At 52.5% G+C, this 12,781-nt stretch overlaps 1 protein-coding gene across 1 annotated transcript; it reads left to right on the top strand.

Annotated features, from left to right (window-relative positions):
- Nucleotides 1–5,783: 5,783 nt before the first annotated feature.
- On the top strand, nucleotides 5,784–12,248 carry LOC122193225 (fibrous sheath CABYR-binding protein-like). The gene is made up of 7 exons (XM_042893955.1): nucleotides 5,784–5,933; nucleotides 7,547–7,657; nucleotides 8,203–8,331; nucleotides 9,337–9,411; nucleotides 9,863–9,991; nucleotides 10,911–11,483; nucleotides 12,049–12,248. The coding sequence occupies exons 1-7, from the start codon at nucleotides 5,819–5,821 to the stop codon at nucleotides 12,246–12,248; spliced, it is 1,332 nt and encodes a 443-aa protein (XP_042749889.1). The 5' UTR covers nucleotides 5,784–5,818.
- The last annotated feature ends 533 nt before the right edge of the window (nucleotides 12,249–12,781 follow it).

Here is a 12,781-nt window from a genome sequence, read left to right as displayed (position 1 = left end):
GCTGATGAGAGCTTCTTGGAGATGAGCGTAGACGATACATTTAGGACAACACGTTGTGCTGGGGAGAGTCGGGTTGGATATTGGGAACAATTCCTTCTCCAGAGAGCCCTCAGTGCCACCACAACTGAGCCCAGGGATGGGGGTCACTGTCCTGGGGCGTCCCAGTGCTGTGGGGATGTGGCACTGGGGGACGTGGGCAGTGGGGGGGGAGGGATGGGGATCTCAGACATCTCCAACCTCAGTGGTTCTGTGATGAGGAAGTAAATACTTGTGATATAATTGACTGTTTTGAGGCAAGTAAAGGTCTGAGCAGCAGTGAGAAAAGGGCTGTGGACTGAAGCTTGTCTTGATGGTGAGCTTTTGAGTTAAATCTGTTGGAAAAATGGGGAGCTAAGAAAGGCAGATTTGTGTGTTATATGAGATTAAGGTACAGAGTGATGTGTCCCTACCAAAACACGTGGGTCAAAAAGAAGGGGCTTTCTGATTTCTTGGAAAGCTGAGGGTTGAATAAACAAACCTCTGTTGTACAGAGCTGGAGGAGAAAACGGTGCAGACAGGCTGTGGCGTTCGGACCGTTGTCTCCTTTCATTCTGTTCTGTGTTATTTGATGAGCAGTGCAGGCCTCTGTCGGGGGAGAGAAAAATGTTAAAGCAGGTTTAAATCTGGCTGCACGCTGTTCAGCCCCACCAGGGTGAGCAGAGATGGAGCACAGCAGGGTCAGCCCCGAGCTGCTGCTGGAAGCTGTGGGGCTGGGGCTCAGGGTGCAGGGATGGGCTGGGAGCAGAGGCTGACCTTAAAGCTGACGAAAGGCTTTGCATGGAGTGTTTGCAGGCTTGTTTTTAGCAATAGCTTGGGTCAGCATGATTTGGTCTCAGTGCAGAAGGGTGAAGCTCAGATCCGTGGCCCAAGGGGGTGGGAGCTGCAGCAGGCTCAGCCTTAGCTTTGCTGCTGCAGGACTTCCATATGTCCAGCGTTGCGTCGTTGGCTGCCTGCATCCCACACTGGGCTCTCGTGGGATGGCTTTGTGGGTTTGGTACAGCTTTGGGTTGAAGGAGACACTGGTAGGGCATGCAGAGAGCCCTCTGCTGCAGGAGGGAACCCCATGTGAATCAATAGCACTGTCCATTGAAACACTGTTCTCAACCTCTCCGTTTTTAAATGCAAATGGCAAAAAAAAAGCACATAAAAGAAGTAAGTAATAACAATCCAGAGCCTGATGTCAAAGCAGCACAGGCAGCAGCCCTGTAGCCCCACCTCCCTCCAGCAAACATCCTTCTCAGCTCACTGTGCAGATGCCCGCTCCCTTTTGAAGTCAGAGGTTTCCAAAACAGAGCCGTTGTGTTTCCGTGTGCCTGTGACAACGCCGTGGAGTTGAACCTCTGGCGTCAGCTGTGCAAAAATAGGACTTGAAGTGCCTTTGTTACAAAAATCAGACAACCTGCCCCAAACCAGGGTCAGAGGCCTTGTCCACAAAGGCTTTTTTGGGTCAGTGAGAATGGTGCTTCTGGAATGAGCCGAGCGGGAGAAACCCATTTTGCCTGCTGTTTGCTGCTCTCTGGGTGCCTTGCTTGGCCACGCTTGCTTTCTCCGAGCTTCGTGTCGATCACGGAGCCGTGCAGGTGGGAGGAGGCCTCTGAGATCCACCTCCGACCCCAGCCTACCCCCCCATGCCCACTGGTCGCATCCCCCAGGGCCGCATCCCACCTTTGGGACTCCCATCCCCAAGAAGGGTCGTAAGGAGGATCTGGGGAACCGTCAGCCTGAGCTCGGTGCCCAAAGGTTGTGGAGCAGATCATCTTGAGGGAGATGAGCTGTGTGTGGGACAGCCAGACAACGACCCAGCCAGCATGGGTCGATGAAGGGCAGGTCCTGCCTGGTCTGCCTGATCTCCTGTGACAGGCGACCCGTCTGGTGTACGAGGGAAGGGCTGTTTTTGGTCTGCCTGCAGCAAAGCCTTTGGCACTGTCTCGCAGTGTATTGTGGAGAAGCTGGCAGCCCATGGCTTGGACAGATACACTTTTTGCTGGGTAAAGAACTGGCTGGATGTGGCCGGGCCCAGAGAGTGGTGGGGAATGGAGTCGCATCCCGCTGGTGCTCAGTCAGAGGTGGAGCTCCTCAGGGGTCGGTAGAGGGTCTGACTGGGGGAGTACAGCAGCTGAGCCCAAATTGCAAGGAAGTCTTGATCTGCCTGGGGGTGGGAAGGCCAACAGGGGGATCTGGAGAGGCTGATCACTGGGCTGAGGCCCCCAGTGGTGAACTCTCATTGAACTTTGCAGCTTCTGACTGTGCATCTTTGCAGAGAGGTGACACTGGTTCTGACTGTCAGAAGCACTCAGCTCTTTTACCATTCCAGCTTATGTAACGGCGTGGAATTTCATCAGGAAAGCAATAAATGCTTCTCCAATTGTCAGCGCCATCTGAAATGCCCTCCAGGTTCTTGTGGACCCGTCGTATCTTCCCGATCTTCCCCATCCAACTTGGTGGTGGATTTTAATTTGCTTTTCCCTGCAGCGAGGTCAGTTTTAACGTAACCTCATCCAGCCCTGGGTGCAGTGCAGTCTGCTGATAGCTAAGCCTTTTTCATGTAGCTGCTTGTCTGCCTGTCCCTTCGATCCTGGGGCATGGGTGCAGCTTGTCTGCAGTGCTCATCTGCAGGGGTTGGAGCCTTCCATGGAACGAAGCAAGAATCTGAAGTTGCTGGTGTTGGTGGAGCAGTGCAAAGCGGAGGAGCTGGGATGCTCCCAGTGCAGCTCACAGCTTCACACGAGCATAAAGCCATGCATGCTCCCAACTCTCTGCCTGCTGCCAATTCAGAGAATCATAGAATGGCCTGGAATGAAAAGGGCCTCAAAGATCACCTAGTTTCAACCCCCCTGCTGTGTGCAGGTCGCCAACCAGCAGCCCAGGCTGCCCAGAGCCACATCCAGCCTGGCCTTGAATGCCTGCAGAGATGGGGCATCCACAGCCTCCTTGTGCAACCTGTTCCAATGTTGCTTCACGTTCCTTGCAGAGGAGGGGTAGATGTGCCCTGCTGAGGCTGTGCAGCCTCATTTCCTTTGTGGTCCCCACAGATTGGTGGTGGGATGGGGATTGTTCCACCAAAACAAGTCTTGGTGGATGCCTTAGCGTGCCTGGCATCCCATGGAGATGCTGGACCAGTGCAGTCTGAGCAAATTAGCTTGGGGATCAGCCATTGAGAGAAGCTCTTAAGCTTCTCTTTCCCTCTTTGCTTGGTTTGGCTCTGGCAGGGGCATCCCGTGGCTCCAGACTCATTAACTTAGAAGGTACTTAACCTCTAGCTAGAGATCTGCCCTCCCAAGATTAGCATCTCCCCCAGTACAAAGGCTTTGCCACTGTAATCCCCTCCCCACAGTGCTGCTCTCCCCTGTGCCCTGCAGCTCTGTGTGCTGTGGGTGCTGCTCTGCATGGATTAACTCCAAGCAGATGACAGAAGAAAGAAGCGGGTGCTGGCAGTGGCTGTGCTGAATGTTGTGTGTGTCCAGATCATCTCGGGGAAGGCTGTGTGCATGGGATCCACATTCCTGCTTTCAGAAGGGACTTTGCTGTGTAAGTGCTGTGCAGGGAATGCTTTTCTTCAGCTGAGGTTTTGTCAGCTGTTACCTCCTGTTAGCGCTGATCATAACGAGGTGTTCAGCTGTGAGCAGAGCTTTAATACCGGAGGTAATGGCAGGTTTGTGGGATGTGCAGTTGATGTTTTGAGCTGTGTTTGCTGCTGGTTGGTGTTTAGAGGCACTTGGCTGCGGTGCTCCTCAAGGGAGTTCAGCTGGAGGTTTCTGTTTGCTTTGGGCTTGTGTGGTACATCCCGTGGGTGCTGTGGTGCTTAGCTCTGCAGAGCTGCATTTGGAACTGGGAAATCTTTCCTGCAGTTTTCTGCCATCTCTTTCCTCGACCTCCACTGGGCTCATTTAAGTAGGGAGGAACCAAGCGTTGGGATGGGGAGGGGGCAGATTGGCTGCAGGTGTCAGCTCTGCTGTTCCATGGCCGGGAAGCAGCACACCATGTGTCCAGGAGTGGTGGTGGGTTTGTTGCTCTCACTCGATGTGGGAGCTGACACAGCCTGTGTTTGGCACACTCATGGAGCCAGAACAGCTCAAGGGGAGCCGCTGCTCCCAGCTGCACTGCACAGCTGCTGCTCCTATGCCAGCCATCAGCTGTGCCCTGTGCTGCTGGGTGTGAGCAGCGATGTGATGCTGCTTCTGAGCCCTGGTTTCATCTGATGCCTCATTTAATGTTTCCCATCCAAGGGGGCTGGCATCACTCTGCACCAGGGGAGGCTCGGTTTGCCTTATAGGGGCAATTCCTTCTCCAAAGGGTGATCGGTGCTGGCGCAGCTGCTGGGGGGGGGCACCATCCTGGGGGTGTTGCAGAAGCAGGGGATGTAGCATGGGGCTAATGGCAGTGGGCATGGTGGGGGTGGGTGGCAGTGGTGGCTTCAGGGTTCTTCTCCAGCCTGAATGGTTCTGTGATTCCATGGGTGGACATAGTGGGGGTGGGGGACAGTTGGACTCGGTGATGGTAGAGGTTTGGTGGTACTGTGATTCTATGATATTGATCGCATAGCATCACAGAATGACTTCTGTTGGAAAGGACCTCAAGGGTCATGATGTTTTAACCCCCCCACCACAGGCAGGGCCACCAATGGTATGTCTACATTTCATACCAGGCCAGGCTGCCCAGGGTCCCCCAGCTGCCATCAGCTCCTGTGGCCGTGGCAAATATGGGCACAGAGCAGCAGAGAGCCACTGGCAGAACCTCACTGGGATGCCAGCAGCATCTGTGGGGCTGCATCATGGCCATGGGCATCACTCCCCTCGTGGGCAGAAACTGCATTTATTCCAGAGCCATTCTCTGATGTTGTTTACACATCAGAAGGGAGGCAGTGCTTTGTAATTACAGGCATCACAGTTTGCATTTCCACTCTCTGGCCTTCAGAGTGCATGCAGAGGTCAGTTTATTGCTGTGTAGCTGGGTCAGCACTGCGGCAGCTCTCCTGCAGTCGTGGACTCCCATTAAATCATAGCATCTGTCTTACCTCCCTTGTCAGGGCAGGGTGTTGTCACACAGTCACAGAACCACTGCATGGTTGGGTTGGAAGTGACCCCCCAGCCTCAAGCCCTGCCATGGGCTGCCTGCCCCCAACTCGGGCTGCCCAGGGCCCAGCCATGGCCTTGGGCACCTCCAGGCCTGGGCACCACAGCTCAGAGCAGTGCCAGCATTTCAGCTTCCCCTCTTTTTTAGTCTGAAGCCATTTCCTTTCCAGATTTCCTTGGCTGGGTGGAAACCTTCTGTGTGTGGATGCATATGGAAAGCTGGTGTTGTGAGCTGGGGGAGGTTTGGGTTCAGGAAGATATCCAAATAACAGCCTTGTAGGTATTCAGGGAGGGCATTCCCTAAGATGATCTGGTCTTCCTTGTAACTGGAAGCAAGCTGTGCTCCTGTTGTTTGCTGCCAGGTGTGGTTGGGGCTGTTCTGCCAGCTTTGGGGGTGAGCTCCCAAAGCAGCTGCCGTGGGTTGCCCAGCATTTGGCAGCAGCACAGCACTGTGCTGGGAGCTCTCTGTTCTTGGTCCTGTTTGTCACTTTCTGATGCAGAAGTTCCCATTGTTTTGCATCTTCCATCTAACTGTCTGGATCAAAGCAGTAGGAAAAGAGCCATGAACTCTTGGCCAACAGTTGGTGCTGTTTGTTGCCTTTTCGATGCCGTATCGTTCAGGAATAAATTTTGAATTGCTTTGATTTATTGTTTTTGTATGGACTGCACCATTTTCTTCTCCAATTTCAGTGTTCCCGGGAGAAATCATGGATGAAAAGCTGTCCTACAAAGAGTTCCTCGACCGCAACGACACGTGGGCCATGGATGACAGAGATCTGTGCTTTGAGCCACAGCCTGTGTTCAAACCCATGGAGATGGCAGGTATGGTGCTCCACAGCTGTAGCACCACTCTTTGGTCACTTCTGTAACACAGCAGAGCCCTCACATCCATCCCTAAAACTTCCTTCTCGTGCTCTCACCTTCCTAACATGGAACCTCATCACACCAGGTTGAACTGCTGTCAGGTTGGAGCTGAGCCCAGCCCCTGCCTTGCCCTGGAGCGCAGTCTGGCACAGCTATGGCAGCGTGCCCTGTGCCTGCACAGAGATACCTGCTCTACCAACACCCAGTTTTCTCTTCACACAGCATCACAGAATGGCTGGGTTGGAAGGGACCTCAAGGATCACGAAGCTCCAACCCCCCACCAATGCAGGGCCACCAACCTCCCCATTTCACAGCAGCCCAGGCTGCCCAGGGCCCCATCCAACCTGGCCTCCAACACCTCCAAGGACTTCTCTTGTTTTTGATAAAAAAAATTATGGAAAATGACTTGCTGGTTTTTGAGTAGGAAAAATGTGCTGCCCAGACTGCAGCAGGCCGCCAGCCTGAGAAAGACAGCGGCAGAAACAGGACAAAACCTGATGTGTTTAGGACTTTTGAACATGGCAGACCTGCTCACTCAATAACCTTCTTGCTGCCTGAATCTCGTGTTTTCTAAGATGCTCTGTGAAGCAGTTCTGTATTGTTATGATGATGAGAAACGGAACTGGAAGCAAAGAGCCTTTAGTTTCTGAAGTGCAGCTTTTCCCCTGTTGCTGTGTTAGATGGAAGAGTGGGATTTTGGAGCTGCACTCCATAGCCAGGTGATGCTATGGACGATGGGGGCAATTTAAGCACTGGGCCCGTTGCACTGTGTGCTCTGGGCCTAAATGAAATGAGTGTGAAATGAAGCGAGTCAGTGCAGGTTATCTAGTGCAGAAACCATTTTCTGAAGTGTATTCTGAAGGCAGACATTGTACTGGCATCTCAAATAGTCTGATGGATTTATAAGAGATTGCGTGATGCTCACTCCAGTGTGACATTTTGGAGCACAATGAGCAGTGGCAGTTGTGCTGTCATCTCCCGAGATAGCACATCTGACATTTAGAAATACAAAAAAAGAGAGATAGTGAAAGCCTTCAACTGAGGCTCCTTTAATTGTGCTTAATCCAGAGATCTGTGTGGTGTCTGAAATGGGCCGTGTGGGGAATGGGAGGGGGCTGTGAGCCATGGGGAGCTTCGCCTGCGAGGGGAAGGCCGTGTTTCCATCCCTTTTGCAGCCTTACAGAACCTGGGTGTGTTGAAGCACAGCGAGCAGCTCGTGGGAAGCTCATCTCTGTGGCATTTCCTTGTCAGAGGGATGGCATTCTGGGGAAACAACCCATCTTACAGAACACAGTGGCACAAGGATTCTTGGTGCAGCAGTTACCATCTGAATTGCAGTCGGTTCTCCTTTCTAAGCAGTCTGAGCAGCCAGCCCTGGTTTCTGTTGGCCGTGCAGTCTAATGATGGAGGTGCTGGCCCTCCTCTGGCAGGCAGCTTTCCTTGGAGGTCCTTCCCTCTGCTGTGCTGATACCACCTCCATGGCAGCACTGCATGCATCTCTGTGCCAACAATCCTGTGCCACGCTGTGTCTTCAGCCCTGCAGTAATGCTGCCTCTTTCTGTGTCCCTCAGACCCCTTTGGTGTGCACCGAGCGGAGAACCTGCCAGACCTGTCCTTTCCTCCTGACATGAAGAATGTGCAGCTCTTCACAGACCATGCTGACGCTTCCACAGACATCCATGGTGAGTTCCTCCTCAGCGTTCCTTCTGGTGGCCATTTGTGGGTGTCTCCTCCATTGACTTGCATGTACTGAAAGCTGTTCAGCTGATAAGAGGTATCATCTCTTTGCATGGTTATATTTGTGGTTGGAGGCATTCCAGTGCCTGCTTCCAGGAAGGTCATTTTTGAAGTGCCTTCATGCAGAAAGGCCCTGCACCCATTGAGTTGGGCTGGAATTGCCATTGGCTCTTACCTTCAGTGCTGAACGCCTAATGTCCATGAGCCTTTCCCTCCAAGGGAGCTTCAGTGCCTGGGCTGTTGCATCTGGTGTGCTTGTTAACAGGAATTCACAGGAGCAGAAGCACTCATTTACTGTCTTAGACCTTGCTGGAAAAAAGCACATATAGAGTTCAGAATACGAGGGAGCACCAAGTTGGTGACAAATCTTATGTAAGCTGCTTGTGAGCAGAGCAGTGTCAGATATTTTGCAGATGCTGTAGACTTAAAATTGTGGAGGGGAGTTGTTAGAGGCAGCCCAGGGCTGACAAACAGCTTTTTGTTTCTTCAGTGCCACATGGGTCTGTGATGGTGCCCCAGCAACCTTTCCTGGGGTCCCCCTATTGCCCTGCAGAGGTCTTGGACCCGTCAGCCTTCATGGGCCTTGATTCAGCTGCACCATTTCTGCAAGACAAAGCAGGTGAGAAACAGATGTTTTGCTGTCACCATCTGTCTTCCTCTGGTTGGGTTTGGAGGATGTGCCACTGGAAATTGTCAGTGTAGTAGTTCTAAAGAACCTTGGTGGGAGGTATCATAGAATCACAGAATGGCCTGGGTTACAAAGGAGCACGATGCTCATCCAGTTCCAACCCCCTGCTGTGTGCAGGTCACCAACCAGCAGCCCAGGCTGCCCAGAGCCACATCCAGCCTGGCCTTGAATGCCTGCAGGGATGGGGCATCCACAGCCTCCTTGGGCAACCTGTGCCAGTGCCTCACCACCCTCTGGCTCAAAAACTTCCTCCTCATATCCAACCCAAACCTCCCCTGTCTCAGTTTAAAACCATTCCCCTTATTCCATCACCACCCACCCTCACACACAGCCGTTCCCCCTCCTGTTTATCCGCTCCCTTCAAGCACTGAAGGCCACCATGAGGTCTCCCCACAGCCTTCTCCAAAATAGAACAGGCAGTACATAGAGTGAGTCAAGATTCCAAAATATCCCGTTGGAAGCACCAGTCCTTGGTCAGTGTGAATGTTCTGAAGGTACTTTGGAGATGAATATTCCATCAAGCAAAGATTCTCACTTCTCAGAGAGGTGATGGTTCCCCATCTTGAGTCATTCGGGGTGACAGAGGATGGGCTTTGAGCACCTGGTGAGGCTGGGGCTGTCCCTGTGCACTGCAGGGAGTGGGACCACATGGCCATTTAGGGCCCCTTCCAACTCAAACCGTTCTGTGGTTGTGGAATTGTCCAAACCTGCTCTGTCAGCTCCTGGGGTCAGTGCTGGCTATAACTCCTCTGCAGTGCAGGCTGTGCCTAGCAGTGATTGCAGAAGACCACGGTGTTCTGATGGCATTCCTAAAGTGAGCTGATAACTCGTTACCCCAAGAGTGAAGTCGAAAAAGCAGCAGTTGAACCCTTGAGCAAAGAGCTTTAAAAATGAAGCAGTGTTGGGCTGGGACTGACTGTGTTGTGTTTTCCATAGTGCCTGAAGATCATTGGATGGGAGCTCAGCATTACGCAAAGGGACCGGATGCCTCTTTCTTTGCTGAGCCCCCAGGTAAAAATAGTTCTGAGTTGATCTATGGGAACTGTCTGTAGAGTTTGTGAAGAGCAGAAGCAGAGCCTCTGTCCTCATCTGCCTTTTCAAGAAACAAAAAGCATTGGAGAAATGAAAGTCAGATTTCTGGGGGGAGTGGGGGGTACAAATCAGGGCTGTGTGTTCACTCCCAAGGGTCTGCCTCATTTTGGTAAAGGAGCCAAGAGCAGAGCCCTTCAGCACTGCTGATGGATCTGCAGTGGTTTTGGAGCTCAGGGCTCCCTTACAGCTGGGTGCTGTACTGCTGGGTGCTGCACAGTGCTGCTGCAGGGCTTCCCACAGCATGCTGTGTGTTCTTACATTGCCCACATCGTTCTTCTGATGACAGAGGAGCGATTCGCGCCCCAAGTCCAGGAGCTGAAGCTGTTTGCTGAGGTCCTTGAGTTCTTAATAAACTGTTCTTTATGCCCAGTGCCCCCCACAGCCCTGGAAGCAGAAGTGCTGACTGTGCCGGAGTGCCCTGCAGCAGCAGCTCCTTACTTTGTTCCTACGGCATTAGCAGCATCTCCAGCAGAGGCCGAAGCTGCCGAGGCACCACAAGGTACCACTGCACTCATCTGTAGGGTATTTATTGACAGACAGCAGGGGACTCGTGGTACGTGTTTGTTTCCTCACCGTCTGATTCAGCAGTAAAATCAAAATCCTTAAAGAGAAGAAAGGAACCACCCCCCTTTTGCTTTTGTTCAGCGGAATGGTGGTTTTATCACAGTGGGACTTCATTGATTTCCCTAATGGCAGCGAGTAGAGATTCTGCTTTTGAACCTCAGCTGTGCATCTCAGGTATCGGGGTCACCATGTAGAGATGCTGCCTGGGGTGGCTGAAGCTGAGGGCTGCTCTGACACTGGGGCTCTTCATAATGTGGCCTTTGATAATCATCACAGACTCATAGAATGGCCTGGGTTGCAAAGGAGCACGATGCTCATCCAGTTCCAACCCCTGCTGTGTGCAGGTCACCAACCAGCAGCCCAGGCTGCCCAGAGCCACATCCAGCCTGGCCTTGAATGCCTGCAGGGATGGGGCATCCACAGCCTCCTTGGGCAACCTGTGCCAGTGCCTCACCACCCTCTGGCTCAAAAACTTCCTCCTAATATCCAACCCAAACCTCCCCTGTCTCAGTTTAAAATCATTGCAAGCTAAAGCTGGAAAACTCCCTTCAGGGGATCTTTGTGAGCACCAGCTTAAGTGCAGAGGTATCTGATAGTACTAGGAACTGGCAAATGTTATTTTGAAACCAGCAGCTTGAGTTTTAGTAGATAATGTGTAAAAATGAATGAGGCCACGTTGGGCGTGGAAGAACAGAGTGCAGCTGGTGGTTCACTGGGAGGTGGTGCCATCTCTGTCGATGTGTAAAGAGTGAGAAGAGGGGAGAGGGAGCCCTCTGTTCTCCAGCCATAGCCTGTGCTGTCAGGTGTTCATGTTCTTTATTTTTTGCTCGTTTCTGCCATCTGTGTTTCTGTAGCAGATGCTGAGAGTGTTGTTGCCTCGGATGCAGAGCAAGCTGGGCCCATCCTGGCAGGGGACACGAAGCCTCCTCATGCTGTGGATGCTGGATCTGTGCCTCCAGCAGAAGCTGAGCCCCCCCAGGGCACGGATGTGGGTTTTGCCCCTGCAGCAGAGGCCAAACCTCCCAGTGCTGCTGCTGCATCCACCCCAGTGCTGGATGCTGCCTGGAGCCCAGCTGCAGACGCTCAGCCCCATTGCGCCGTGGGTTTGGAGTTCTCCCCAGCAGCAGATATGGATCCTCACCATGCTGTGGATCTGACATTTGCCCCCACAGCTGATGCTGAGTCTCATCGTGCTGCAGATTCAGAGTTTACCTTTCCAGCAGAAGAGGACCATCTTCACGCTATGGATTCCAGCACTGCTCCAGCACTGGATGCCAAACCTTCTCCTGTAGATTCAAGTTTTGTCTCTGCACCAGAAGCAAAGTCTGTCTGTGCAGCTGACACCGAGGTCACTGCACTGGAAGAGCTGGTGACATCCGAGCCCTCTGCTGAGCGTGACAAGTCCCCCTCCCACGAAGCTCCTGCAGGTGAGTTCCTCTGCCCAAAAGCTTCCATCAGCCTTGAAATGATGTGGCAGGACAGCAGTGGCACCCACGCTCCTGGTGGGATAATGGAGTGCTGCGGAGCCTGTGTGATGGCACAAAGGGAAATGCTTGCAAACTAATAGAGGAGAGATTGAGATGGATATAAGGAAGAAGTTCATGCACTAAGGGCAGTGAGGCACTGCACAGATTGCAGTGACAGGTGGTGGTGCCCCATCCCTGCAGACACCCACAGTCAGGGATGGGCTGTGAGCACAGGTGGAGCTGTGGGTGTCCCTGTGCATCGCAGAGGGGTGGACTACAGTGCCTTTAGAGATCCCTTCCAGCCCAAACCATTCTGTGATACAGATCTGCTTTAGCAGGATGTTTAAACTTGCAGGAGGGGAGAGCTGGTGGGGAGTGATCCCAAGGCACGTTATTGCTGTTTTGAAAGCAAGGAACTCCTCTCACTTCCTTCAGAAGACGGGGGTTAGTTGAGGAGGTGATTTTTATGTTGCTTAATCTGATCCAAATTAATGCCATTTTTTTATTCTCTGCGTTCCATTTTCAGAAACAACTGTAAGCATGGAACAAGAACCAAAAGCCCCCGAGGGTTACGTTGATGTTTCATTAGAGAAAGTGAAGGACGGCTCACCGTCTGCCAGCCACCACGCTGAGCACCTTCCAGCACACACCAACCACGTCTCAGAACCCACAGGTGAGGAGCTCAGACCAGCAGTGAAACCACAGAGGCCCTTTGCTCTCAGCTGAAGGCACCCAAGTTCTTTCTCAGACAATTTTTCTTATTCTCACAAAGGACAAAGCAACAGATTTACCTATGAGGTTGTAAACGTCACGTAGGGACTGTGTTACAAATAGACCATGGAGTCACAGAACTGCTGAGGCTGGGAAAGACCCCTGAGGTCCCCATAGAATGGCCTGGGTTGAACAATGATCGTCTAGGTTCAACCCCCTCTGCTGTGTGCAGGGTTGCCAACCACCAGACCAGGCTGCCCAGAGCCACATCCAGCCCCATGTCCAACCCTGACCCACCCCATCATGCCCACTGACTGTGTCTGCCTGTGCTCTGACTTCAGAGGTGACCTTTGTGGAGCTTCTTGTTTCCACTCATGTTTCTTGTATCAGCATTTCTCACAGTCTCTGAACCATGGTCTCTGGTGTGGGTGTTTTACAACTTGAAACTTGTTTTAATTGCCAGGCTGGGAATTTGGTAGTGTCTGTGTGGGTATCTTCCAAAGTGCATGTGAATATATTCCAAGGTGCCTATAAACCACAGAATGGTT

This window comes from Lagopus leucura, unplaced genomic scaffold (genome assembly GCF_019238085.1).
Source record: "Lagopus leucura isolate 7727_CA_CO unplaced genomic scaffold, USGS_WTPT01 227-7_obj-0_obj, whole genome shotgun sequence".
Taxonomy (NCBI): Eukaryota; Metazoa; Chordata; class Aves; order Galliformes; family Phasianidae; genus Lagopus; species Lagopus leucura.
The sequence above is the reverse complement of the archived record's forward strand: the minus strand, read 5'-3'. Positions and strand labels throughout refer to the sequence as shown.